Below are 28,000 nucleotides of genomic sequence, written 5' to 3'. Positions count from 1 at the left end.
GAGCCTCAGATTTTGAAAAGAATATAATTTTGTGTGTCGAACATTTGTAAATACAGTACCATTATATGTTTTTTACTAAACGCTATAAAATTCTTTCTTTCTTTAAACGGCAAAACTAGCCAAAAAAACAGCAAAAACAGCACTTGCCGTATGTTACATTCCTAAGAAGTACATGAGTTTTAAACACGTGTGCAGCAGCCAGGCTGTCATGCGCTGCGGCACGAGCGACGAGGGTTCGGTAGACGAGTAGGCGAGCGAAGCGAAACGCATTGTAGTCCATACTTGTCAGACGTCTGTTTTTCAGTGTATCTTTTCAGTGAGTTACTAGTTAGTTACCTTAGCGAGACATTACCGAGACTCTTAGGGAAGTGAAATTGTGTCAAGTTTGCCTTGAGGCATCAATTTCATACACTTACAACGTCTTTTTTGAGAAGCAATCGTATTCGTTCAGTTGCAGCGGTTCTCCCATTACTTTCCTTACCAAAGGAGTTAAGTCTTTGTCTTGAAAAGAAATGAAAATAAAATTACCATCGATTACTTCACAGGCGCGCTTCAATTGGTGCAAGAGATGCGCTTGAAAAAGGACGGGATCTTTGGTGTAAACTACAGACAGCCATTCTGCGAATTTTACACATGGTAAAAAAGTTCCAAAGCTGAGCGATTTTGGTGAAACATGGTCAGGACATTTTTCGACAAAAACTCCATCGCTCTCTTGTAGAATGTGATCGATATTTGATCGGGTAGGCTCGAAAGGACACCAATTCAGGACGATGATGTTGTCCGGAAATAGATGGCCTTTCACTGGACCCGAGAGAATAACTTTGGAAAAATATTTTCTCGAGCGTATCTCTATCTCCACCGAATTGGTCCTGGACATTTCAACTTCACCGTAAAATTTCTTTTGAACATGGCATGAAAAGATATCCAGCTCTAAAAGCTTTCTTTGATCCACAGAACTTACAAGATCCGCAGAAGTCGTGAATCGTTCTCGTTGTACACTGGGATAATGTTCTCTGACATATTTTCTTGCATATTCTCTCAGTTGTCGCACAAGACCTTGGCCTCGAAGCTCGGCCAGAATTCGTTCTGCTCGACGGATAAATGTCCGACCTTCATCTACCACAAAGCATGCTGTTAAACCGACAAGTTTGTCGCCAGAATAAGCAAGTAGAACAACCAAATTGTCCCTCTGAAGCCATTTGTGAAATGTTAACGGAAGATAGTCTTGTCCATCGTAAATTCCGTCAGATAGTTTTACAACTGCATCGAAATCGCCAGACTGAGCGAGACGGAATGTTAACCGGGTAGGTGTTGACGCATTCATCCCAAGACACTGGAATCCAATGCTTTCTAGGTAAGACAGAAAATCAATCATAATATTCACTGTTAAAACTCAATTTTGCTTTACGAGAGATATTTACAGTTCCATACTTTGTCCAGAGATAAACAATAAAATGAGGGGAGCGTGGAGTAGGGCAGTGAAATTTAGTTAGTGCTTTGTGGATTTGTATAGGTAATCGTATGAAAGTTCTCTCAAAATTGCACGAGCTTTTTATGCGAGTGACATTTGAAAGAATTTCAAATCAGTATCACGAGTAGTGTAAATCCCTAATTGATCGAGCTCTCTTACGATTACTCATTTATTGCATGACCGTCTAAACTGCGAATGCACGCGCGTTAATTTGCACTGCAGTGCAAATTAAGAATTTACGATAAATTGGCCTGCTCTCGGCCAATCACAAAGACGTAATTTTCCCACTCATATAATAAGACTTTTAACCAGATTCTCCGGTGGGGAATGGTCCGGTAAAGCCTACCCCACTAAAATGTGTTCACCTGAATAGTGTTCGATGCCTCCTGTCTTTGAGTTTTTGGCTGCTACGCGCTAAAAAAATAGTATAGGTAATCATACGGTTAAGAGTTCAATTTGGAATTAATTTGCACGAGTAAGTTTTTCAAAAAGCTGAAATTGCACGGGCCACTTTTTTTACTTATTATAGGAGCTACGTCACGGTTTGCGCATATTGAAAAGTTTAGCCTCAATTTTTCAAATTCGTCGTTTGTAATCCGTGTCAATCTTCTCCATCCTTAGCCATCCTTGTTCCTTTATGGTTTATCATTATCTCTTTGGTGTTTTTCTATCTTATTAAACTGTTATTTTCAGGTTTCCTTCAATTTAAAGGTAATTTTATATGTGGCCAAAATAACTCAAAATACCGTGATTGAGCTCCTTTAATAATATAAACATGAAAAAATTGGCACTTTATTTACTGATTGGCTGATGAAGATCAGCTGATAATGCTACATATACGAACTCAAAGCGGTTCGTTTAAAAAGGTCTAAAAATATGTGCACATGGAATCGTCGAAGAACGTTTTCAATAGGATTTACAAGAAATTTGTAAGGAATCTCAAACCAAAATAAGGCAGAAAGTAATTTCGTGATCTATTTACAATAAGGTAGACTGTCTTAGCAGAAAAACTGGCTCAATCGCGGCACGAAATTCCGGTAAGAGGCAAACCGCTCGCGCACGCGTGGCATGGAAGTTATCGTTCAACTTTTCTGTCAGTAGATGGTCAACTAGATTCATGTCACTCACTATTTGGATAAGACAATCTTACCTTGACAATCTGCAATGGACACAGCAAATAACGAGACTTGCCACCGTGTTTGCAATTAGGCTCGCGGCGCGATCGAGGTGAGCCTGTTGTTAAATGCTAACACAATCTATATTCATATATTTTATTTCCTACAATCTGTTTCTTTTTTCGGGACAAAATAGTAAAAAAGAAAAAGAGGAAAAAATTGGCTTGACTCGTGGTTGACTCCAGGGTGACTCGTGACTCGAGGTTGACTTGCTTACGCGGTTCAGTGGTTCGTGTAACGATACAACTCTATAAATCAAGATAGCGGTTTGCAGCCATAACAACATGAATTTATTGCGCAATTTGGGCAAGAAAGACAAAATACTCAGTTTGAACCGAATGTACCATACGTACATATGGAAAAGGAAGTGTGTTAAATTTCCTTTTATTTTTCGTTTCATTTTCAGTTCACTTTTACGTTATAATAGAAGTTCCTTCAAATCAACGGCAACATCAGCTTAATGATTTTCTCGCCAGACAATCTCACGAGGTTGTATGAAATTCGACAGACTAGTAGCTGCGATAAATAAACAACAGCCTCCATTTGGCGTGAAATTATGCTCGGATATTTGTCTGCAGACATTATCTGTTCCGAGAAGAGAACAGTTTTCCGAGAGCGTAGCTCGAAGAGAACTGTGACCTTTAGGGAACAGATTATGTCCAAGCGGGACAAATATCCGAGCATATTTTCGCGCCAAATGGAGGCTATTGTGTTTATTACCATGATTTTTCGCAACACGGACGGTTCTGAAAATTGGGGAATATCACTCAGATATTCCTCAGTTTTAGCTGGGGAATATTCAGTCGCGTGACGTGTTAAGACCAACACCGGAAGCGATTACCTCAAGTTCAGAATTAAAAAATTAGGGACGTCGAAGCACTGATCAAGAGCACTCGACTTCGTGTTGATTTCCCACAATTTTTCCTTAGTACAATACTCCAGCGCTCAAAACCGTCAAACAAAAATACGAGCAAAATATCTTGTCTAAAGCGACACGAAAGGACAAAGTCGAACAATAATTGGATATGATAAAACCACGAACGCAGGACACGGCAAAACAACTAAACTAGAAATAAAACCGACGAAATGGCACTAAGAGAGGTAAAAACTGACATGCTTACCGATTGTCCTCTCTGTACGCCTGAGTAATTATAAACGCAGGATCCAAAAAACTTCGCAGTAAACGCAGTAAATTTTGCAAACGCGAAACACGGACCATGCACGCAGACGACTAGTGAAAACCCACGAGGTTCTGAAATACGATCTGACGGAAACGTCACTAACCTAGACAGTTACAATAGGAGATAATACCTCGTGATGATAATGAGATTACTGGCGGAATATCCAAGTTCTTTTGATCGAAGGAAATCACTTAATCTATTAAAGCCCGCTGAGTTTGTTAAATTGGTGGGCTTGACCCACTAACGAGTTGTTTAAAAGAGTATTCAGTGAAATATAAAGTGTAAAAATATTGAATTAATAATCAGAGTCCATAAAGGAAATTACAGCACAACGGTTTGTCCTCCAATAGGAAAAACAAACAGTAACGGATTCCACCGTTTTACGGAAAACGGAAAGATTTTTCAGAATGACTCGTAAATTTTAAGAAGTTGAAATTCACTGAAAACATTTCCTGGGACCCCTCTAGAAACTTGCAATTTGGTGCTTGTTGTTTTAGTAATCAGTCGCCATTTATCCTAGATCCGCTTCTAGCTTCCTTGTTCCTAAAAGTAATTGCTTAAGTTGCTGGCCTCGTTCCCTTAAATCCCTGGGAGGCTCTAAAGTAATAAGGATCGCAGTGAACGATGAAGTAAAAAGTAATAGTTTATGGGCTGATCACATCTCAAAAATAATAATAATAATAATAATAATAATTAAAAAACTGACTAACCTCGACAAACATTTATAACACAAGGCAACCTTGGACTAGTCAAAACCAGACTCGTAAACTGGCATCTTTTGATTCTTTTCGCTTCCAGCAAAGACTTGATCTTAGATTTATAGACCCCATTAATTAATAACTGGTCACTCTTGGTTTTATAATTAGTTGTCCTGGACTTGTGAAACGTCGCCAGTTTAGTTAGCTAGTTACAACTCTCTCAAAAAGTTTCATGGTCTTTTTCGTGTGCCAATCGTGCTCTTTCAATTGCAGTTGTTCTTCCATCATTTTCCTTGCCGAAGGAGTTAAGCTTTTTTCTTGAAAAAAAACCAAAAAAATAAAATCACTATTGATTACTTCACAGGCACGCTTCAACTGATGCAAGAGATGCGCTTCAAAAAGGACAGGATCTTTGGTGTAAAATGTAGCCAGCCATTGCTGGAATTTTTCTCTCGGCGAAAAAGCCCCAAAGCTAAACGATCTTGGTGAAGCATCGCCAGCGCATTTTTCGACAAAAGTTTCATCGCTCTCTTGTAGCATGTAATCGATATTTGATCGGAGAAGCTCCAAAGGACACCAATTCACGATGATGACGTTGGCTGGGAAAAGCTCCCCTCTCACGGGGCTAGAAAGGATAACACTGGAAAAATATTCTTTTGAGCACATCTCTATCTCGACCGCATTTGTCGTGGAAATTGCATCTTGACTTGACAATGTTTTGTCAACTTGGTATGACAAAATTCCCATCTCTAAAAGTTCTGTTTGATCCACAGAACTTGCAAGACCCGCAGGAGTCGTGAATCGTTCTCGTTGTACACTGGGATAATGTTCTTTGACATATTTTCTTGCATATTCTCTCAGTTGACGAACAAGACCTTGTCCTCGAAGCTCGGCCAGAATTCGTTCCGCTCGACGGATAAATGTCCGACCTTCATCTACCACAAAGCATGCTGTTAAACCGACAAGTTTGTCGCCAGAATAAGCAAGTAGAACAACCAAATTGTCTCTCTGAAGCCATTTGTGAAATTTGAATGGAAGATAGTCATGTCCATCGTAAATTCCTTCAGATAATTTTACAACTGCATCGAAATCGCCAGACTGAGCGAGGCGGAATGTTAACCGGGTAGGTGTTGAAGCATTCATACCAAAACATTGGAATCCAAAGCTTTAGCTACGACTGAAAATCAATCAAAATATTCACTGTTAAAACTTAACTTTGCTTTACGAGAGATAATTACAGTTCCATACTTTGTCCAGAGATAAAGAATACGATGACGCGAGTGGGGTAGGGCAGTGAAATCGAGTTCGTGTTTTGTCTAACGTCGACTTGACTTTTAAGCAGAATCTCCGGTGGGTGATGGGAAGGTAACTCCTACAGGAGATTTAGGGTGCGTTTCTTTATGAAAATCCAAGATTAGATTCTTAAATCCGAAAGAATCCGAAAACGGATTTTGCGTTTCTTTACTAAACGGATCAATCCAAGATCTCTGGGATCGTGGTGCGTCAAAGGAACCGAAGAATCCACACTGGGAGTGGATTCTTCGGTTCCTTTGACGCACCACGATCCCAGAGATCTTGGATTGATCTGTTTAGTAAAGAAACGCAAAATCCGTTTTCGGATTCTTTCGGATTTAAGAATGCGATCTTGGATTTTCTTAAAGAAACGCACCCTCAGATAAAGAAGACACTTAAGTGGCTCAAAACAGTTTCCAACACTTTCCAAGACGTAGATTATGATGGGTCATTATAACCACTCAAAATCTGTTGATGCTACAATCATGGTATCGAACAACTGCCCTATCATTGGTGAATATGATGGAGTCAATTTCGTGGCGCAAAATGTTACCATAGCAACAATACAACCTGTTGAAACACCCTTATTTTAGCTTGAGCGCTTATAACTTAAAAACGACCGCCATTTTTTTTTTATTATCGAATGAATGATTTGCCAGTAATCGGATACCCATGTTATGCGCAAAGAACTCTGGGATCGCCAGGGGGCAAACATTGCAAGTCGCTAGAAGGAAATGTATAGCGAAAAGTTGTTTCGACGTCCAAAAAACCGATTTTGGGGAGAGATCAACGCTTTTTCACCGTTGTTTGATCGAAAATGGATTTGGGCAATGTTGATACATGGAAAATGTAAGTTTTCATTTGAATAACCGTGAAATATGTGATTAAAAGCTACCGATAACCACCCTTACTTGCGTGAGGTTTACTGCAAAATTTACATTGAATAGAATATTTAAAATTTGAAAACACTCCTTGTTCCGAGAGGCTACCCGGAGCAAAGGTAAGGGGCGACGAATGGTGAGTCTCGCAAAATTTTCGCCGAGTTTCACGGGGGGTCTCGCTGTCTCGGTTTTCTAGTGGTTATATCCGTTTCGCAGTATCGATTTTTTTTTTCACAAAACTCTCTCGCAGTCTCATTTTTTTTTTGAGTTTTGACGTATCGATTTGTTTATTTTCTGAACGTCTCAGAATCTGAACGTCTCAAGTTCGCATTTAAAACATTGTGAAGTCACAGTCTCGCAATTAAAGAAGTTAAAATGTCTCGGGTTCACAAAGAAAACCGCTAGTCTCACTTTCTCGCAAAGTCTTGCATTTACCATTCACCACCCCTAAGGTAGAAAAGGCTCTCTGAGAAGTTAGATATAAAGACAGACAAGAAGCTCTAAAACAGAAAACGAGAACGCACGAGAAACTTATACCCTTTGTCACGCAATTTCAACTGCATTACCAAAATTTGAAAAGCATAATCAAGGACAAATGGCATATTAAATGCAAATACTCAGAGAGATATTTAAGGAGCCACCTAGAAAAGAAAAATCGCCTAAAGACGTGCTTGTAAAAGCAAAACAACAGCTTTGAACAACACAATGGCCACACAGCATGAGTCGCGGGGTCTGTTTACTCATTTTAATCAACCCCACACAGCACAATGATCGCCGCCGGGATTATTTCCAATATTATTTATATAACTGAGCTTCAAAATAAGGCAAAAGTAGCCTTACACAACTTGAAAGACTTTTCTGTGTTATTTCCTCTCGATTTATACCTAAGTTTGTAATATTTTCAGACCCTTAACGCGGTGTAAATTTCACAATAAACCTCACGCAAGCAAGGGAGTTTATTAGTAGGTTTTATCACATATTTTGGGGTTATTCAAACAAAAACTTACATTTTCCACATATCAATACTGCCCAAATTCTTTTTCGATAAAACGACGGCGAAAAAGCGTCGATCTTTCGCCAAAATCGTGTTTTTGGACGTAGAAACAACTTTTCGCTATACATTTCCTTCTAGCGATTTGCAGTGTTTGCCCCCTGACGATCCCAGAGTTCTTTGCGCAAACACGGGTATCCGATTACAGGCAAATCATTCATTGTGATAAGCATATAAAATGCAATTTATTACGAAGTTTAAAAACATTCTGTAGAGTGGGTGCAGAGCCACCTTAAATTTTCGAAAATTTAAGGTGGCTCTGAACGTACTCTACGGATCGTAAGTATCTCCAAATAAAGTTTTCTATGTTTGCCATGACCTTTATTATTACGCAACATGATCATCGTGCCCAGCTTGAGCTTGCTGGTTGCCTGCGTGTGCCTTCACGCAATCTTTCCTCCCCCAGTGTTTTTTTTTTTTTTTTTTTTTTTTATTTGCAATAACACAAGGGAAACCAATGCTTACTTACAACACTAACTCTATTAACATTATATTGCTCTAATTATTTACACTATTTAAATTACAATAACTAAACGACTTACATTACTAACAAATACAGTTACACGACTTACACAATTAAGAAATACAGTGACGACAAGGGGCAAAGAAAAAAAAAACTGAGAAGAAAAATAGCTAGTTATCATTACAGCTTGAGGTTGTAGTACAGAAATATAAAAAACAGACCAAAGGCATGTGGTACATTAAAAGTAAAATGAGTTATGCATCTGACAGGAGATTAGAAATAGATTAATGGGTAGGAGATAGATAACCCTACAGAAAATATAATCTAAAATATTAATTAAATCCTCATATATCCTGTAAGAGGTTTCCATTTCTTCGTGTCTCCACCTTTTGTTTCTATCTCATATTGTGATTTTAGTGTGCATATGAAAAGCGTAAGATTTGGATGATCATCTTTTGTTTTAGCGAGCCATATGTGATATCGTGCTAAGAGAAAGCAGTAATTGTGTGTTGCCGTGCCATGCACGCCAAATATTGCTGCTACCGTGGTCCGTAGTACACGACGGACTAATTTTTCGTCGTTAGACAAAGCTGAGACAAACACTGTATGTACTCCTCGTTGAACAACAGTTAAGTATGCCTTCCTCTATCTTTCTAAGCGCGATCTGCTAAATAAGTAATCTCATGTGAATGCGTGTTGTCAAAACTTAGCTTATTCTATATTCATCGACTCCGGGCCTGATTCTCAAGTTACTCCCAAATCTGCACAGTTCGAGACTAATAAGTAAAACGTGCTATTTAACAATTAGGCTCGAGATTTCTATCGCGTGATAGTTCACCATGGCGCAGCCCGCGTCAACTACATGCGATAGAAATCGAGAGCGAATAATCTATAAGTTGTTTTAGTATAGATCTACTAGTCGTTCAAAACTTTATCTAACTCTTCAAACATGCTTCGAAAACGCCAAGAAGCGGCCGCCTTTTTGTTAACAATCTTACACTGCTAGGCTAATCACTTTCTACAACAGAATAGATAGTGCGTAGTAAGGCTGATAAGAGAAAGGTATTTGTGATGTGATGGAACGCTAGTAGATTATCAATAGAATATGTTACTCACCAGAAGTAAATTCGCTTCGAGCGTATGATTCATTTCTCTTTAAACGATCGCGCGATCCTTGTTTAGGATCCGAGAAGGTGAGTCAAATAGTTTCGGGCATTCTTTTGACCTTTAAGTTGAATCTGAACTTATAATTCTGGAGGTTGTTTTCTCTGTTACCAGTGGGTCATCAGTGCTATGCATGACCGGATAAATTTGTTTGTTCGCGTCTTTTGACAGCTTGCATAATTAATTAGGTGCTAAACCTGCGTGTAGCCGGCGCGACTTGCGCGCGTGTGCTTTGCTGGACTGAGGTCGCGAGGGAGCCTTCGCGCTCCCAGCCTGTGACACTGATCATATGAGAACTCAGTAGCCTAAATTTCAGCTGTCTTCTGAGGTCGTTTGCTCCTAAGTTAGACTGCAAGCAGTCTCTCTTTTGCTCAAAAATCCGTGTGCAAGCGTGACTGCGAGCCTGACACACGCTTGTACATCAATTAATTTCACTTTTATTGCTGGTTTTCAGTGTCACGCAATTCAAAATAAATCAAAATAAAAATCAAAACCGCTCAATAGATGAAGTCCAGAATCTGGGAAATGAAAGAAAGTAAATATGCGAAGAATCTCGCCAAAATTCTGGTCACAGCAATTTTTCTTATGCGAGATATGCGGAGAAATTTTTTACCCAAATTTATAGAGGTTTGTATGGAGACGCCATGCTGGTGCCCACCGTATGGGCACCAACATGGCGGCCGGAAACCAACAGAAACATCTGTCACTGAGTTTTGCTACAAAAGCGTGAATTTATCCCTCGAGGAACTCTAAAACATTAAAATAATACTTTTTCTAAGACATGATGTGTTCAGATAGCCAAGTTCCCCGAAATAAGTCACTTTTTTAACCATCATGACAGCTCTCTAGGCCGTCATGTAAATACCGCGTCACGCAAAAGCTTAGAAATTCAAGCGTAGTGTATCACAAAACCAAGAACCCATTCGGAGCGAAAATTTGTATGAATATTAGTTTTCAACTGCTCTTATACATCATTAAAGTAAAACCTCAGGAAGATCAATAGTTTTGTAGTTCGAATTTTGGTGACGTCATGTGAAAACCAGCTATTGCGTCCTTCCGACGGATTTTCGAGCAAAAGATGGACTGCTCGCATTCTACCCTCGAGTCTGAGCATAAGACAAAAGGAGAAAATTGAATTTAACATTTCCCCCGACTCATGTTTTCTACATATCTCTTGTTACCGAGTGTTATTAAAATTTATGCCTAAACGTTTTATGATTCTCTCCTTACACTGCTTTCCGATTAAGTGCGATACAACAAAGCACGGTTTTCCATGGTTTACACTGTGATAAATATAGCTCTCTTAGCCAATCAGAGCGCACGCGGAATCTAATGTACCTGATTATAAATAAATCAAGATAGCGGTTTGCAGCCATAACAATAATAAAAAAAACTTTAAATATTTATGGCGAAATTTGGGGTAGGAAAGATGAAACAGTCAGTTTGAACTGGATGTAACTTTCCTATGTATGGAAAAGAAAGTGTGTTACATTTCCTTAAATTTTTCGTCAAGTTTACTTTCAGTCCATTTCAACGTTATAATCACGGCCGTAGAGATTATGATTTCGCATGGAGATAACTCTCCGGTACTTGATTACAAACAGTGTTAGAACGCACACAACATGTAAATATTAAGACGGCCTGTTTCTTTAATAATATATGAAGGAGCTTTACTTTATTATTTGCGATGTGCAGAGGTTCCTTCAAATCAAAGGCAACATGTGATCATTTTGTCAGACGATAATTCTTGAGGTGATACGAAGATCGACAGTGGCTGGGATAAGAGGAGATATCTTGGGATTTTAGTGTTTATGATGATTATTGGTGAAATTCTCAAGTTATTGTTATCGAAGGAAATCACTTAATTTCTTAAAGCCCACTCAATTTATTAAACTGGTGGGCTTGACCCACTAACGAGTTGTTAAGAACAGTACTCAGTGAAATATAGAGAGATAAAACTATTGAATGAGATCATCAAGGAAATTACGGTACACTGTTTTGTCCTCCAATAGGAAAACTAAACAGTAACGCCAAACAATGCCAGTGAAATATAAAAAGTATAAATAACAAAATAAATCATGTATTTTACCGACAAATGACAAAATCACTGTTGAAATATTAATATATCATAGCAAATACATAGAGCGCCTTTATAGTGCGAGCAAATATGGCAGGGCTGTGTTGGCCTCAAGTATAAATTCCTGGAAGGGCTTGCTGAGAGCTTTCTGCCATTCGTACATAATCTATTATATTTCTTGGAGTTAGGTTTGAACAGGGCCAATAATTGATTAAAAAAATATTAAAATGGCTTAATACTTTTGTCTGGCATTGCAAAAAATTGGGAATTTCTTGGCTGAAAAGTGCTTGTTACTAACGTCTATCGAATTGCTGCGTTCCCGAACACTTCCATATACTTACCGTTTGTTTCAATACTAAATCAAAGTAAGGGTACTTAAGATTAAACTAAACGATAAACCATTATTTAGTTTTCAATAGTACTGCAAACCGCTCATTAAACATTAACTATCAACTGCTTGAAAAATAACTTCAATGAATGGTGCTCCTTAAACCGAAATAGGCGTACATATTTTCCACTTTAAATGGAACTGAGCGAGCAATTATATCAGATTTAACTATTTTGTCTAGCGCGGAAATATGTTGTTCTTCATTTGCTGAAATTAAGGAAAAAAATTATTTAGTAATTGGTTGTTCGCTAAATTGGAATTTTCCAGTACTGTACGCGACATTTTAAACGTAAGCGCGTTTCTTACACTAAATTAAACCAAAATTAGCTGCCGTATTTGAAAGGATCTTAGTATTATAACTAAGATTGGTTCATAAATTTAAATTTCTGTCTGCGTTGTTCAAGTACTTTTCTTCATTAGTCTGTTCCCTCATTGCGGCGCCCTGCAAAGCTGCGGGTGCGATGTTTTGTTTTAAAGGACGCTACTGAAAACCAAATTTGGTCGAACTTAGTAGAATGGCTCTTCTTTAAATCATGAGATCAGCTGTCCCGTTGTAGCAAATCCAACTCAAAAATATACAACTTTATTTCTTGAAGATTGTCTGATTTTTTAAGATGCAATTTGTCTTCCATCAGCATTTTTCCATGAGAACTCAAACGTTCGCTTTGAACCGACGAGACGAAGATAAAACGGCCTTTGATAGCTTCGCAAGCACGCTTGAATTGATGTAAAAGATGAGCTTGGTAGAGACATACGTCGCTCGCGTAAATGTACGTCGTCCAGTGAATGTAATCAACTCGAGGGGTAACACACCCAAAGCTGAATGACTTTGGGAAAGAATTGGCGCAACATTTCTCGGTGTAAAATTCGAGATTCTCAAATTCTTCCAACAGCTTTTCAAAGTTTGAACTACGCAGCTCGAAGGGAAGACGGTCGTAGAGAAGAATACCGTCTGAACATAGCTGTTGTCCTGCAGGGCTAGAAAAAATAACATCCGAAATATATTCTTTGGTGCATCTAGCAATCCCGACAGCTGGAATTTCTTGGCTCTTTTCTTTTGCACGAGGCGCTTCCTCGCGGCCAATACCGTAAGACAAGGCTTCGAACTGGCGAATTGTCTTCAACTTAGCTAATGAGTTCTCGCTAAAGTCGTTGTACCTAGTTACGAAGCGCACTCGAATAACACTCGGGAAATTGTGTCGGACGTATTCATCGAGCACCTGCGAGAGCTTTTTGCTAACGCCGCGACCGCGGTATTCTGGAAGGACGCGCCCCGCGCGTCGAATACAGGTCTTTCCATCGTCCACGATAAAACCAGCTCTCAAACCAACTAGTTTTTCACCGACAACAGCAACCATAACAGCGAAATCCCCCGTCTTCATCCATCTGTGAAATTCAAGTGGTAGATAGTCATGCCCCTTGTAAATACCCCTCGACAAATTCACGACTTCGTCGAAATCGCTCAGCCGAGCAAGACGAAACCTCACCTCTTCCATGTCGTAGTTTTTTGCGTGACTTACAAGCCACAACAGTTCAGACAACAATTTATAGCCACTAGAACGTCAACCTGTGGCAATGTATGTTATTTCATTTTTAGTTTTCATTTTAACCTTGCCTCGTATGATTGGTGGAGAGGCCAGTCGCTACGAAACATAAATATCTCTAAATAATGATCTGCAAATGAGCTCTGGCGTGTACATGTTCCTCCTCTATGGGGATGCGAAACACCAACAATCTCGTGCTTTGATCATGAGCGCATGCAATCATCCCTGTTGTCAGTCAGCGGTGTGCCACCGCCTTAAGGATTACGTAATCAATTTGAGAACAAGATTGATACACACCGAGCGTCTTGTAGATTGGTTACGAATTATTTACAACTGAGAATCTACCACTAATCCCTTCCGCTATCGTTACGCTTTTCACCCCCTCCCTTGGAACGACAGCGCCTAGTGCCTCTTCAGCTGGCCCCCCCTCTCCCCCACCCCAGCCGAACTTTTTAAATTCTGCGTTTGTCTTTACGGACATCACATTTTTATCTAATAATGATTTTATTAGCGTTATTGGTTTATCCCGTCATCTCATGAATTTGAAGAAAAAAAGCAACTTGATCACGAAAGTACAATAAATTTTCCTCTCATTGACAGACTTTTTCCATGGTTATCTCATAAAAACGATAGACCACTCTTTCTATGGGTTTACCGGCGCAATAAACCACTTGGGATGTTGGGAAAAGAATCGAAAAGCTTGTAAATCACTCGCCTAATGGCTCGTGATTTACAAGCTTTTCTCGTGTTCTCCCAACATCCCCCGTGGGTCCCCGCGTGGTTTATTCTGCCGGTAAACCCACAGAAAGAGTGGTCCATTGCTTAAAGGTACATCATTGACATTGGACATCCATGTTATGATTTATTGACAGCTGTCAAAGCAAGGTATCCGCTGACCAGTATAACGTGATTATATCGCTGGCTCAGGTCATGAGCTCATCGAGGTCGTGTGTTTTTTTATGTTGACCACTGACTAGGCAGTGGGTTTTGATTGCATCGCGGGCTCAAGCCCGGTTATTACTCTAGGGAAGAGTGAGAGAGAACATGCAAAGGCAAAATTTCGGCGAAAATTAAACCCTGGCGCGTTGTTGACTTTTCTCCCGACATATTCCTTGCAAAATCATACCTTGGAAAGTCCTTAATTGATATATTGCGTACGTAACTTCTTCAATCTTGGGTACAATCACATACCCACAATTGATCATTTTTCAGTTTCTGATCCAGGGGAAAAAATCCTCTTTTCTTTTATGGTTAGTTATTGTAATCAGGAGCTTCGCTTTTTGGCTTGGCTAAATCTATATATTAAGCTCCTGGTCATGCTGATAACATATGAACAGAAAAATTAGGTTTTTAGGTAATTCTTTGTTGTAAGAGTTTCAATTTGCATCTATGTTCTCAAAATTTCCGTTATTTCTCAGCATTTTGGACAAATTGCTTTTAACTATTTACACTCTTTTCCTTTAATGTTGACGACATGTTGACGACACTTTTTGTTTATTTCACTCGGAGCACGATGCTGTTATATTTTTTGACTACATTAACTCTAGGCACCCCAACATAAGGTTTACTATGGAAAAAGAACTTAATCGCAAATTACCCTTTCTAGATGTTCTTATTGATAATAGTGACACTAATTCCTTCCTAACTAGGGTTTACCGTAAGAAAACCTTTACTGGGTTATTAACTAATTATTTTAGCTTCACCTCGTACTCATACAAAGTAGGTCTCATTAGGACTCTTGTTGACAGGGCCTACAAGATCAACAACACTTGGTTGGGGTTACACGAGGATATAACCAAGCTTACTGAAATTCTCAAAAAGAACCTTTTCCCTGCCCATTTAATTGAAAAAGTGGTTAACCGTTACATCACTGGGGTCCATAGCAATCATTGTCCCAGGGGCTACCCCCTTACCACCTCGCCCACGTTTTACTTTAAGCTGCCGTACATAGGCCATTTTTCTGTCATCACTCAGAAGAAGATTCGGCACTTAATCAAGCGCTATTGTAATGATTTAGACATCAAATTAGTTTTTTCTTCCTTTAAGATAGGTAACCTTTTTGGTGTGAAAGACCCTATCCCCGGCGGGCTTCGTTCACGTGTAGTTTATAAGTTTACATGTGCGGGCTGTAATGCCTGTTATGTCGGCGAAACCTCCCGACATTTTTCCACACGCGTACGTGAGCACTTAGCCGTTGATAGGGCCTCTCACATCTTCAAACATCTTCAGAATTCTGAACGTTGTCGCTCATTGTGTTCAATAGACTGCTTTCATATTTTAGATCACGCCACTACCAGCTTTCAACTCAAGATAAAGGAGGCTATCCATATTCAAAAAGAACTACCTTGCCTCAATCAGCAATTACACCATGTAAATCTAAAATTATCCTTTTAATTTACACCTTTTCACGTTCTGTCGTTACTATTTGTCTTAATTAGCATTTTTGCCTACTTATTATTCAACTTGCTTTGTAATCATTCATTCAACTGAAGATGACAGAAGTTCTGTCGAAACATGTTTTTTAAACTTGAAAAAGTGGTCGTTTTCCTTAAAATCTTTACATGTCTGCTGCTATCTAGACAATAAGAATATTGTTTTTCTGGTCCAGACTTAATATTTATGTTTTCTGCCGTTTTTAATTAAGGCTGAAAATATTGTTACGAATATTCTTAGATTTAAAAGGCCTCATGTGACAAACAACATTTTGCAGAAATATTACTAGTACTAGTATTAAAAAACGGCTAGTATTGCGTTTGCTGTGCTTTTTGGTGAATTTTGCCTCCGTTTGGCAAAAGGAAGAATTTTATACCATTGAGTTAAATACAGATAATTGCATGTATTGTAATTATAAATTTTCAACACAGAAAGTTACATTCCTTTCAAAATCTTAGCCCTCGGTATATCTTCTTAAAATATTCTTAAAATTTCGAAAATCTCAGCTTCGATATTTTTTTGAAATGTATGAAAAAAAAGAGTACTCATTAAGAGCACCGGTTTGCTGAATGTGTTTGGCGGTTTCCGCGTTGTATCCATGTCCCACATACTCAATTCCGTTTATGAATGACATAACACAGGAGAACAAATTGACTCTTGTTTTTTTTTTACAAAACATGATACAAGCGCTTGTTTGCTTGTAGCCAAACGTTAATTTTAGTCGATAAAATAATCACAAACTCATTAACGTGAAGACAACTGGTCAACTGTTAACCTGGTTTACCGCCTAATTTCCTTGAAATAAGGAACGTAACTTTCATGATCAAAAACTAAAGTTTAACATTGACTTGTGCAGTTAGTTAATAAACTCTCGTTAGAGGGATTGAGAAGAAATGTTTTCCGTGCATAAACTGTAAGTGAGTCATATGCAATTTTACTAACTTCCAATTTCCGTTGTGGTTTAACTTTCTGGACATCATTGTTAAGACAGGATTTACTCGTCTTTGTTAAATTGCATCTTTGTTGAATTGCTGCGGCTTTCAACTGTATATTTAAGTAGTATTCCGGTTTTAAGAGGCCAAGAATAATCGGCCGAAGTTAAAATTACCACTTACCGGTAACTTCAAAATGTGATACAATAGCTTTCTTACTGGCATACAGATGTAAATTCCAGTCCATAAAATAATCATAAATTGCATTTAGTAGAATTACCTGTCCTTTCGTCATTTTGTCAAGCTTTCCAATGATCTAAACTGATCAACACACGACAATTAAATAGAGCCAGGCAGACTTTTTAAAATTAACGCGCAGGCTTCTACCTTAAAAACACGCGGTAAAAAGTTCCAATTCATCTTCTATATATTGCATTACAGATCCTTGACAATAGCTAGAATTTTTTCCGGAAGCCCTCCATCCGGAAATCCCCAGCCAAAGTTCCCCACCGGGAAGCCCCCCTTCGGCCGCTGTTTAACCCTCGTTAAAACAGGACAAAATGTAAAAGGAAACTGATTCTTTTTCAAAGACAAGTCTTTGTCGCGCTATCTCAGTTCCAAATAGCCGCTGTACATTTCACTTTTTGGACGAATTGTTTTCACACAGCTATCTCGTGTAAAGAACCTCTTCCACGGATGTATTCAGTTTCAGCTCCATATTCAGGAGGAATATACAGAATTCCGGTTATGGCGAAACAATAACTTATTTGGTTTTATACAAATGATAATATTAGGCAATAAAAAAACTCACAAACGCATTAACGAGAAACGTAAGGCCGGTCAGCTATTGCTGTGTGATTTTCAGCAAAGAGAGGAAGTTAGAGCGCCTAAATTAACTTTTAAGATCAAAAAGTGAAGGCTTTAGCATTTACTTGTGGTCAGTTTATCCTCGTCTGTAAGAATGAGAAAAATTGTTTTTCGTGCATAAACTGTAAGCAGGTCAGGTGCATTTTACCAACTCCCAATTTTCGTTGTGGTATAACTTTCTGGACAGAATTGTAAACATAGAATTTACTCCTTAAAAGCATCTCAGTTGAATTGTTGCGGCTTTCAGCTCTACATTCAAGTACTATTCAGATTTACAGAGGCCAGGAATAATCGGCCGAAGTTAAAGTTAATACTTATCGGCAACTTCAAAATGTGTTACAGTAGCTTACTTACTGTCATACAGATGTAAATTCCAGTCGATAAAATAATCATACAGATTTATTTAGTCGAATCACCTGTCCTTTCGTCATTTTCTCAAGCTTACCAATTATCTAAACTGAGACACGACAATTAAATAGAGCCAGGCAGAGTTTATAAATTTTTGCGCACAGGCTTCTACCTTAAAAACACGCGGCAAAAAGTTACCTTCATCTTCTATATATCGCATTACAGATCCCTGACTATATCTAGAATCTTTTCCGAAAGTTCCGCACCCGAAAATCCCCAGCCAGAGTTTCCCATCGGAAGACCCCCTCCGGTCGCTGTTTAGCCTTTGTTAAAACAGGACAAAATGTAAATGGACATTGATTCTTTTTCAGAGACAAGTCTTTGTTGCGCTATCTGAGTTCCAAATTTCCGCTGTACATTCAACTTTTTGGACGAATTGTATTCACATAGTTTCTCTCATGCAAAGAATCTCTTCCACGGATCCATTCAGTTTCAGATCTATATTCAAGGGGAGTATACAGAATTCCGGTTATGGCGACTGAACACAAAAGTTAAAATTGGTATTTTACAAATATGAAACAATAACTTATTTGGTTTTTCACAAATGATAATATTAGGCAATAAAAGACTCACAAACGCATTAACGAGACAGCTTTTAAAGCGCCACATTAACTTTTATGATCAGAAAATGAAGGCTTTAGTATTTACTTGTGGTTAGTTCATAAACTCTCGTCTGACAGAATGAGAAGAAATGTTTCTCGTGCAAGTAAGTCATGTGCATTTCACCAACTCCCATTTTCCGTTTCTGGACAGAATTGTAAACATAAGATTTACTCGTTTGAAAGCATCTTTGTTGAACTGCTGCGGCTTTCAGTTCTACATTCAAGTCGTATTCCGGTTTTAAGAGGCCGAAGTTAAAGTTAGTACTTACCGGCAACTTCAAAATGTGATACAATAGTTTACTTATTATCATACAGATGTAAATTCCAGTCGATAAAATAATCATAGATTTATTTAGTTTAAACACAACCAAGTCAGAAGTCAAACTGCCAAAACGAAGAGCTTCTTATTGGCGCGGAGCACACGAGTAAACGAACACGTTTGAGTTAATCCAGAAAACATGAATTACACTACAAGCAACGCCACATCACTCAGTTGTGATAAAGGCCTATTTTTTTCTTTTCCAATTCTCACGAGAACTTTTCTGGACATTCGCTTTGTATTCATCATAAGAGTCGCCGTTGACGCTGTAACCTGTCCTTTCGTCATATTGCTGAACATCTTGGTGATGGTAGCAGTGAAAACAAAACGTCAACTTCGTAGTAAATCTAATTTATCACTCGCCTGTTTAGCCACAACTGACCTTGTTGTGGGACTTGTTGTTCAACCTCTGCAAATCGTTTACAGTAGCTTAATGCTCAAAGGTGAGACTGCCATAATCTGCAGCGGACTAGCCAAGACAACAGTGGCTATTACCATAAGGTGTGTTATAGCATCGCTTAATCATTTTGTTTTACTGAGCGGAGAACGTTATCTCGCGATAAAACACTCTTTTGCATACGAGAACCTTGTTACTGAAGTTCGTATCATCATAGCTTCTGGTTTGGCGTGGGCTGCCGCGATCATCCTTCCGTTAGAAGACTTCTGGCCAACAAACATACAACTTGTCGCAAAATTAGTAGTTCGTGTTATACCGTTAATTTTTGTTTCGTTAGCCTTTTATTTTAATGTTTCCGTATGCAAGGAGGTCCGCCGCAACGAAAAACAAATAATTGCTAATCAAGTTTCCTTAGAGGTGAAGAAGAAGTTACTCAAGAACAAGAAAGCTTTTTACTGTATGATAACTGTACTGCTCACAATCTTCCTGTGCTATTTCCCAGCAATTATCTCTTTTATCATTATGACCGTTTTAGACGGGATACCGAATGATGTAAAACATATCATGTTACATCTTGTTATTTTATTTCCCGTACTGAATTCGCTGTTTAATCCAGTGATTTACGCTGTTAGAATAAGAGATTTCCGCGTAGCTTTCATTCAGTTGTTCTCGCGGAAAACCACTGCACAAGCCGAGCAGCTTGAAAGGAATATTTTTGGATCAAAACAAAGTGGAGTTGTAGCTACTGCTGAACAAAGAGGAAACAGGTTTAGCACCGCGGAAGTTGATGTGCTACAAGGAAATAAAACATTGAACTGATAATGCGGCGACTCCGACGAAGACACAGTTGGAAGAGAAATATGAAGAAACAGCTCAGTAAAGTCGACTCCACGGCAAATCATAGCTTATAGTGTTAATAAAGTCGTAAGTTCTTCGAAAATCTTGAGTAAAAGCGTTTTTTTGCAAAGATTAATTGCCGGTCATGTGAAAAAACGAAGGAAAAAATACGGAACATATCCCCGGAGTTACTGGTAATGATAGCTTGAAAAACATCTCACCTGTTAGAAACACAATCATTAATCGTTCAATTATGCCCCCTCCCCCCCCCCCCCTCACCGAAAGCACAGCCCCCACCCCTACGCTGATCTCCAAACTAGCGAGACCGAGGTAATATTAATATATCTATTTTTTCAGTTAATAGTCATCTAAAGTTACGTACGGTAACTGGTAAAAATAATTAAGGCACTCTACAGTTAGGAAGGTTTTCTCCTGAGCCTGTAATCATCTTCAGAATCCTGTCGTGATTTTTTCAAGCTTAGCAATTATCTAAATTGAGACAAGACAATTAAATGGCGCCAGGCAGACTTTTTAAGGTTAACGCGCATCCTACTGCCTCAAAAAAGTTACACTTCATCTTCTATATATTGCATTACAGCTCCCTGACAAGATCACAAGACGATCTAACACCTAGAATCTTTATTGCCATCTGTCAATAAGCTCCCCATCCGGAAGTCCATCTCCCCGAAATACCCACCCGGAGATTCCCACCCGGAAGCCCCCACCCGAAAGCCCCCGTCAGGTCGATGTTTAACCCTCGTTAAAACATGACAAAACTTAGAAAACTGATTCTCTTTAGATAACTCTGTGTTGTGCCACCCCAGTTCTAAATGTCCGCTGTACATTTAACTTTTTGGACAAATTGTTTTCACAAAGTTTTTCTCCTGAAAAGTATCTCTTCTCCGAATGAATTCAGTTTCAACTCAATATTCATGAGGAATACAGAATTCCGGTTATGGGGACCGAACGCAGAAGTTAATTAAAATTCGTATTTTACAAATGTGAAACAATAACCTATTAGTTGTTATAAAAATGATGATAGTAGGCAGTAAAAAACTCACAAACCCATTAACGAGAAACATAAGGCTGGTCATCTTTTGCTGTGCGATTTTCAGCAAAGAAAGGAAGTTAAAGAGCCTAAATTAACTTTTTAAGATAAATAAAAAAGGCTTTAGCATTTACTTGTGGTTAGTTCATAAACTCTCGTCCGAAAGAATGAGAAAAAAATGTTTTTCGTGCATAAACTGTAAGCAAGTCATGTGCATTTTACCAACTCCCAATTTCCGTTGTGGTATAACTTTCTGGACAGAATTGTAAAGATAGGATTTACTCCTTAAAAGCATCTCTGTTGAACTGCTGCGGCTTTCAGCTCTACATTCAAGTACTATTCAGATTTATAGAGGCCAGGAATAATCGACCGAAGTTAAAGTTACCACTTACCGGCAATTTCAAAACGTGATACAATAGCTTACTTACTGTCATACAGATGTAAATTCCAGTCGATAAAATAATCATAAATTGCATTTAGTTGAATCACCTGTCCTTTCATCATTTTTTGAAGCTTACCAATTACCTAAACTGAGAAAAGACAATTAAATAGAGTTAGACAGACTTTTTAAAATTAACGCACAGGTTTCTACCTAAAAAACACGCGGTAAAAAGTTACTCTTCATCTTCTGTATATTGCATTACAGATCCCTGACAATATCTAGAATCTTTTTCGAAACCCCCCCCCCCCCCCCACCTGAAAATCCCCAGCCAGAGTTTCCCACTGGGAAGCCCCTCTGCCGTTGCTGTTTAACCCTCGTTAAAACAGGACAAAATATAAAAGGAAACTGATTCTTTTTCAGAGACAAGTCTTTGTTGCGCTATCTCAGTTCCAAATAGCCGCTGTACATTTAACTTTTTGGACGAGTTGCATGTTTTCACACAGTTCTCTCGTGTAAAGGATCTCTTCCACGGATGCATTCAGTTTCAGTTCTATATTCAAGAGGAATATACAGAATTCCGGTTATGGCGAATGAACACAGAAGATAAAATTGGTATTTTACAAATATGAAACAATAACTTATTTGGTTTTATACAAATGATAATATTAGGCAATAAAAAACTCACAAATGCATTAACGAGAAACATAAGGCCGGTCAGCTATTGCTGTGTGATTTTCAGCAAAGAAAGGAAGTTAGAGCGCCTAAATTAACTCTTATGATCAAAAGGCGATGGCTTTAGCATTTACTTGTGGTTAATTCATAAACTCTCGTCTGAGAGATTGAGAAGAAATGTCTTTCGTGCATAAACTGTAAGCAAGTCATGTAAATTTGTCAACTTCCAATTTCCGTTGTGGGTTAACTTTCTGGATATCATTGTTAAACATAGGATTTACACGCTAAAAGCATCTTCGTTGAATTGCTGCGGCTTTCAGCTCTACATTCAAGTAGTATTCCGGTTTTAAGAGACCAAGAATAATCGGCCGAAGTTAAAGTTAGTACTTACCGGCAACTTCAAAATGTGATACAATAGCTTACTTACTATCAAACAGGTGTAAATTCCACTCCATAAAATAATCATAGATTTATTTAGCTGAAACAGAACTAAGTCAGAAGTCAAACTGCCCACATGAACGGCTTCATATATATTGGCGCGGAGCACACGAGTAAACGAAAACGTTTGAGTTAATCCAGAAAACATGAATTACACTACAAGCAACGCCATATCACTGAGTTGTGATACAGGCCCAAAGAGAACTTTTCTGGACGTTCGCTTTGTATTCATCACTAAAGTCGCCGTTGACGCTGTAACCTGTCCTTTCGTCATATTGCTGAACATCTTGGTGATGGTAGCAGTGAAAACAAAACGTCAGCTTCGTAGCAAATCTAATTTATCACTCGCCTGTTTAGCCACAACTGACCTTGTTGTGGGACTTGTTGTTCAACCTCTGCAAATCGTTTACAGTAGCTTAATGCTCAACGGTGAGACTGCCATAATCTGCGGTGGGCTAGCCAAGACAATAATGGCTATTAGCATAAGGTGTGTTATAGCATCGCTTAATCATTTTGTTTTACTGAGCGGAGAGCGTTATCTCGCGATAAAACACTCTTTTGCATACGGGAACCTTGTTACTGAAGTTCGTATTATCATAGCTTCTGGTCTGGCGTGGGCAGCCGCGATCTTCCTTCCGTTAGAAGACTTCTGGCCAACAAACATACAATTTGTCGCAAAATTGGTGGTTCTTGTTATGCCTGTTCTCCTTTTTCCGTCGATAGTTTATTGTAATGCTTCAGTATACAAGGAGGTTCGCCGCAATGAAAAACAAATTATTGCTAATCAAGTTTCCTTAGAAGTGAAGAAGAAGTTACTCAAGAATAAGAAAGCTTTTTACTGCACAATTATCGTCCTGCTCACAATATTCCTGTGCTATTGCCCGACAACTATTTTTTTTTTCATTATGATATTCCTGAAGGATGCTATCCCCATAAATGTAGGCTTTGTTACGTTACATCTTGTTACTTTATTTCCCTTACTGAATTCGCTGTTTAATCCGCTGATTTACGCTGTTAGAATAAGAGATTTCCGCGTAGCTTTTATTCAGTTGTTGTCGAAGAAAACGATTGCACAAGCCGAGCAGCTTGAAAGGAATATTTTTGGACCAAAACAAATTGGAGTTGTAGCTACTGTTGAACAAAGAGAAAACAGGGTTAGCCCTTAGATGAAGTGCTACAAGGAAATGAGACATTGAACTGACACTGCTCAGACTTTAAAACGTAGTTTCTACTACAGTGTAGTGGGGACATTTAATTTGTGGAATAGCTTTCCGTCTAACGTCAGAACCCCTAGATCTTTTCTTAGCTGTAAAAATGTGATCAATCGCCTAATGTCCTTCTTGTGCTCCCACACGGCAAACATTAAATCAGTGTTTTCATTATGTTTCATCTCAATCTTGTAACATATCTGATGTTTCTAACGTGTTTAAATAAACTGTATGTAGTGTCAATATGTTATGGCAACTGTGATGGGGACAGTGGGACGAGAAATATGCCGGGCGGGGGGGGGGGGGGGGGGACCCGGGCGTTGCAGATGGGATTGCTTCTTGCGAAATTGCGATTCTAGGGACGAAGGGGGTGAATGCAGTAGAAAGAGTATGACTGATTGTCAGTGTTGTCTGTTTAATGTGGAACGTAATGACAGCGAAGTCGGAGAGTGGACTGGTGACGTGCATAAGAATTATTTCGCGCTCTAAACACATAACGTAGACTTAAGGTGTGTTAAGCTTCCCCAAGCGCGGTGCATATACGCCCTCCCTAGCCCCACCCCCCCTTTCCCTCCCCTTGACCCTTCTGAACGGGATGCTGATCTATTGAAGGAATACCCACAGCCTTGAATTGGCCAGTACCCAATTGAGTAATTGTTGGGCTGTATCACAACTGAGTGGCATTGATTGTAATGTAATTCCTGTTTTCTGGATTAACTCGAACGGTTTCACTTGCTCGTGTTGCTTCGCGCCAATAAGAAGCTCTTCTTGTGAACAGATTCACTGCTGATTTCTTCGTGTTTCAACTAAATAAATCTATGATTATTGATCGACCAGAATTTACATCTGTATGACAGTAAGTAAGCTAGTGTATCACATTTTGAAGTTCCCGGTAAGTACTAACTTTAACTACGGCCGATTATTCTTGGCCTCTTAAGACTGGAATACTACTTAAATATACAGCTGAAAACCGCAGCAATTTAACAAGGATGCTTTTAACGAGTAAATCCTATGTGAACAATGATGTCCAGAAAGTTAAACCACAACGGAAATTGGGAGTTAGTAAAATGCACATGATTTACTTACAGTTTATGCACGAAAAACAGTCCTTCTCAATCTCTCTAACGCAAGTTTACTAACAAACCGCACAAGTCAATGTTAAACTTCAGGTTTTGATCATGAAAGTTACGTTCCTTATGTGAAGGAAATTAGTTGATGTTGATGTTGATGCTGATGTTGATGTTGATGTTGATGTTGATGTTGATGTTGATGTTGATGTTGATGTTGATGTTGATGCTGATGTGGATGTGGATGTTGATGTTTGATGTTGATGTTGATGCTGATGTTGATGTTGATGTTGATGTTGATGCTGATGCTGATGTTGATGTTTGATGTTGATGTTGATGTTGATGTTGATGCTGATGTTGATGTTGATGTTTGATGTTGATGTTGATGTTGATGTTGATGTTGATGTTGATGTTGATGTTGATGTTGATGTTGATGTTGATGCTGATGTTCATGTTCATGTTAATGCCACTGATGTTAATGTTAACCATTTATTGAGAAAATAGGCTCCCTGCGAACCTAAACCCTCGTGGAATCTTCTTCTACGAACAGTTTTCTCTATAATTTTCCAGAACTGACGGCTACGAAATCTCATTTCTGTCCAGACGTATAATTTTTTTGTTTGTATTTCCCGAGAGGTAAACAATAAGGACAATTTTCCAATACGTTTACTGCTATTTTTTCTTGCTATTCACTGATAAAGCTAATTGTACCTCTTTTTATCAAGCGTTTTCCTAAATCAATTACAAGGCTGAAATTGCCTCTTAAAACAGGAGAGCAACATTTCAAAATGTTTACAGTGGCTTTAGTTTGACTTTTCAGCTCTCTCTCTCTCTCCATTGGATTCCTTGTTGCTTAGGTGAAGGCGGTTGTGGCTATATTATATTACGATAATTTTAGGAATAGTCCCTCTTGGCAGGCTGAGGAAGAGACTAGATGTCAATTAAATGCTGGACAAGTATTAATTTAGGATCGAATTCTAGTTACCCGCCATTGACGTCATAAACAGGTGTCGCCTTTTCGGAAAAATGAATTGTTGATGAACACCTTTCACGAAAAATATCACGAGAATGTGTTAACAAACAAACAGTTTGACAACGCTGGGTTCCCAGTTAGTTAAAGTTGATAATGTACAATACCGACAAACACAACAATGGATCAGCAGACCATCATTCAGAAAATGAACACAACTCTACTCCTGAAACTATTATCATCATAAACTGTGTTCTTAACGCTCCACTGATGCTCATATCCATTCTGGGCAACGCTTTGGTATTGGCCACCATAATAAGAACGCCTTCCATTCGCTCAACGCACATGATTATGCTCTGCAGTCTTGCTGTTTCAGATTTTCTGGTTGGTCTCATTGCTCAACCGATTTATATTGCGTATCTACTAACGAAAGACAGTATTGTGAGCCATGTTGGAGTGCTGACGGGTCCATCTTTATGTGTAGTTTCTCTAATGACAATAACAGCCATCACTGTGGATCGATTTCTGGCTCTTCACTTTCACATGAGATATGCTACTTTAGTGACTGAATCCCGCGTAAAATATACTTTGACAATTATATGGTTGATTAGCTTCCTTTTTTCAGGGTTTTTCTTTTGGAGCTCACGTATACATAAGTTTGTTATGGCCACTGTTACTATCATTTGCCTTTTAATTTCTATGGCTTCTTATGTCAGAATTTATTGTCTTATTCGTCGACATCAGTTACAAATTCATGCACAGCAACGAGCAGTGCAAAGATCTGACTTTGGAAATTTGAACCTTGCGCGATTGAAAAGAAGTGCAATAAACACTTTCGTCTTCTACATAGTTTTAATTATATGTTATCTTCCATTGTATGTTTTATGGACTCTTCATGGACTCTCCATAAAAGACTGGCAAACAGATTGGGAATTTGCAATTACAGCAGTATTCATGAATTCGTCGATCAATCCACTTTTGTATTGCTGGCGTCTTCGCGAGCTTCGCACGGCAGTTTCAAAGACAGCAAGGCAGATGTTATGTAAACAAACAGAAGAAAACTAGACAGAATTGTTTATGAACGAAAAGAAGTATGAGAAGACAGCAATTTTCGTTTTTTTTTCCTCGGGTGTCTGTTAGTTTTGTTGCTCATGTTGCTATGGAGAATTGGAACTGATAAACAAGATACAAACGTCATTTGTAGGACCTTGTTATGGTAGATCGAGTTGTAGCGAGATAACTTGTAATTTGCATTTTCCATTTTTATTGTCCGTGTCGTTGAATTTTAAATGAAAAGCAAATGCAAAACCTACTTACAACTTACAAGCGTTAATAAGTGATAAAGAACTGGAATGCTACTCTATTTTAAATTATATTCTTAGATATCGTTTTAAACGAATCTCGTTCTAAGCGGGAAGTTATGAAAATAATGGTCTCTGGCGAATTGGACCATTTAATCCATTTTTTTGCTTTGTAAAGAGGACTGATAAAGTCCTGAACCATCAGAAGAAAGAGAAGTAGATTAAGTCTCTTACTAAGCTGTGTGTAAAGCTTAGTTACTAGTTTTCAAAAGTAAATCTTCACTTGCTTTCTTACATTTCTTATATCACCGGTTGCGAGAATTTGACTTAAGCCTTCGCAGGCAGTGTCCCAAGTTAGCTAACAAAGTTGTCAGCGCGCTGTTTTAACAGCAACCATCACAAACTTAATAATATATAGATTTAGGCCAGCCTTAAAGAGGTAGCTCCTGGGCCGGGTTGTTCAGAGCCCAATTAAGCTAACCCAGGAAAAGGTAGAGTTTTGATTTGTGTTTTGTAACTTTGCGGTGAGGTTTTCTGTATACTGTTTGGCCTTCTGTTTTGAATTTTAATAATCACCATTTACACAAAACAAAACAGCAAAAAACAAATGTATAGGAAAAAAAGTTATAATTCGGTTAACTTTTAATCCTGGGTTAGCGTTAACCGGCTTCCGAACAACCTGGCCCCGCTTACAACAAGTTAACCTAACATGAGCCCGCGATCCAATAGAAAA

The 28,000-nt window shown here is 38.6% G+C and overlaps 4 protein-coding genes and 2 pseudogenes across 4 annotated transcripts in view; 3 read left to right on the top strand and 3 right to left on the bottom strand.

Annotated features, from left to right (window-relative positions):
* Nucleotides 1-5: 5 nt before the first annotated feature.
* Nucleotides 6-3,872, bottom strand: LOC110066249 (histidine N-acetyltransferase-like). Its single transcript, XM_020773461.2, has 2 exons — nt 3,768-3,872; nt 6-1,350 (listed from the first exon to the last, which is right to left on the bottom strand). Exon 2 carries the CDS (start codon nt 1,322-1,324, stop codon nt 413-415), a length of 912 nt encoding a protein of 303 aa, XP_020629120.1. The 5' UTR covers nt 1,325-1,350; nt 3,768-3,872; the 3' UTR covers nt 6-412.
* Nucleotides 2,044-9,511, bottom strand: LOC110066250 (histidine N-acetyltransferase-like). The gene is made up of 2 exons (XM_020773462.2): nt 9,330-9,511; nt 2,044-5,702 (listed from the first exon to the last, which is right to left on the bottom strand). Exon 2 carries the CDS (start codon nt 5,666-5,668, stop codon nt 4,727-4,729), a length of 942 nt encoding a protein of 313 aa, XP_020629121.1. The 5' UTR covers nt 5,669-5,702; nt 9,330-9,511; the 3' UTR covers nt 2,044-4,726.
* A 1,731-nt stretch (nt 9,512-11,242) lies between these two features.
* LOC110066237 (histidine N-acetyltransferase-like) lies at nt 11,243-13,554 on the bottom strand. The gene has a single exon (XM_020773446.2). The coding sequence runs from the start codon at nt 13,336-13,338 to the stop codon at nt 12,382-12,384; it is 957 nt and encodes a 318-aa protein (XP_020629105.2). The 5' UTR covers nt 13,339-13,554; the 3' UTR covers nt 11,243-12,381.
* A 5,083-nt stretch (nt 13,555-18,637) lies between these two features.
* LOC149107202 (histamine H2 receptor-like) lies at nt 18,638-20,284 on the top strand (annotated as a pseudogene).
* A 2,371-nt stretch (nt 20,285-22,655) lies between these two features.
* Nucleotides 22,656-24,162, top strand: LOC149107201 (histamine H2 receptor-like; annotated as a pseudogene).
* A 1,681-nt stretch (nt 24,163-25,843) lies between these two features.
* Nucleotides 25,844-28,000, top strand: part of LOC149107200 (melanocortin receptor 4-like) — a 2,187-nt gene continuing 30 nt past the window's right edge. The window contains exon 1 of the mRNA XM_089297200.1: nt 25,844-28,000. This exon is cut by the window's right edge and continues 30 nt beyond it. Within this exon, the coding sequence (XP_089153326.1) occupies nt 26,123-27,031 (909 nt within the window). The 5' untranslated portion in view covers nt 25,844-26,122 and the 3' untranslated portion in view covers nt 27,032-28,000.

Source organism: Orbicella faveolata, unplaced genomic scaffold (assembly GCF_042242905.1).
Source record: "Orbicella faveolata isolate gen_17 unplaced genomic scaffold, um_ofav_v1 contig_27, whole genome shotgun sequence".
NCBI lineage: Eukaryota > Metazoa > Cnidaria > Anthozoa > Scleractinia > Merulinidae > Orbicella > Orbicella faveolata.
Note: the sequence above shows the minus strand (reverse complement) of the source record. Positions and strands in the feature narration are given on the sequence as shown.

What these genes read in the sequence shown, in the direction of transcription:
- LOC110066237 (XM_020773446.2), bottom strand. Translation starts at nt 13,338, where the DNA reads ATGGAAGAGGTGAGGTTTCGTCTTGCTCGGCTGAGCGATTTCGACGAA.
- LOC110066249 (XM_020773461.2), bottom strand. Translation starts at nt 1,324, where the DNA reads ATGAATGCGTCAACACCTACCCGGTTAACATTCCGTCTCGCTCAGTCT.
- LOC110066250 (XM_020773462.2), bottom strand. Translation starts at nt 5,668, where the DNA reads ATGAATGCTTCAACACCTACCCGGTTAACATTCCGCCTCGCTCAGTCT.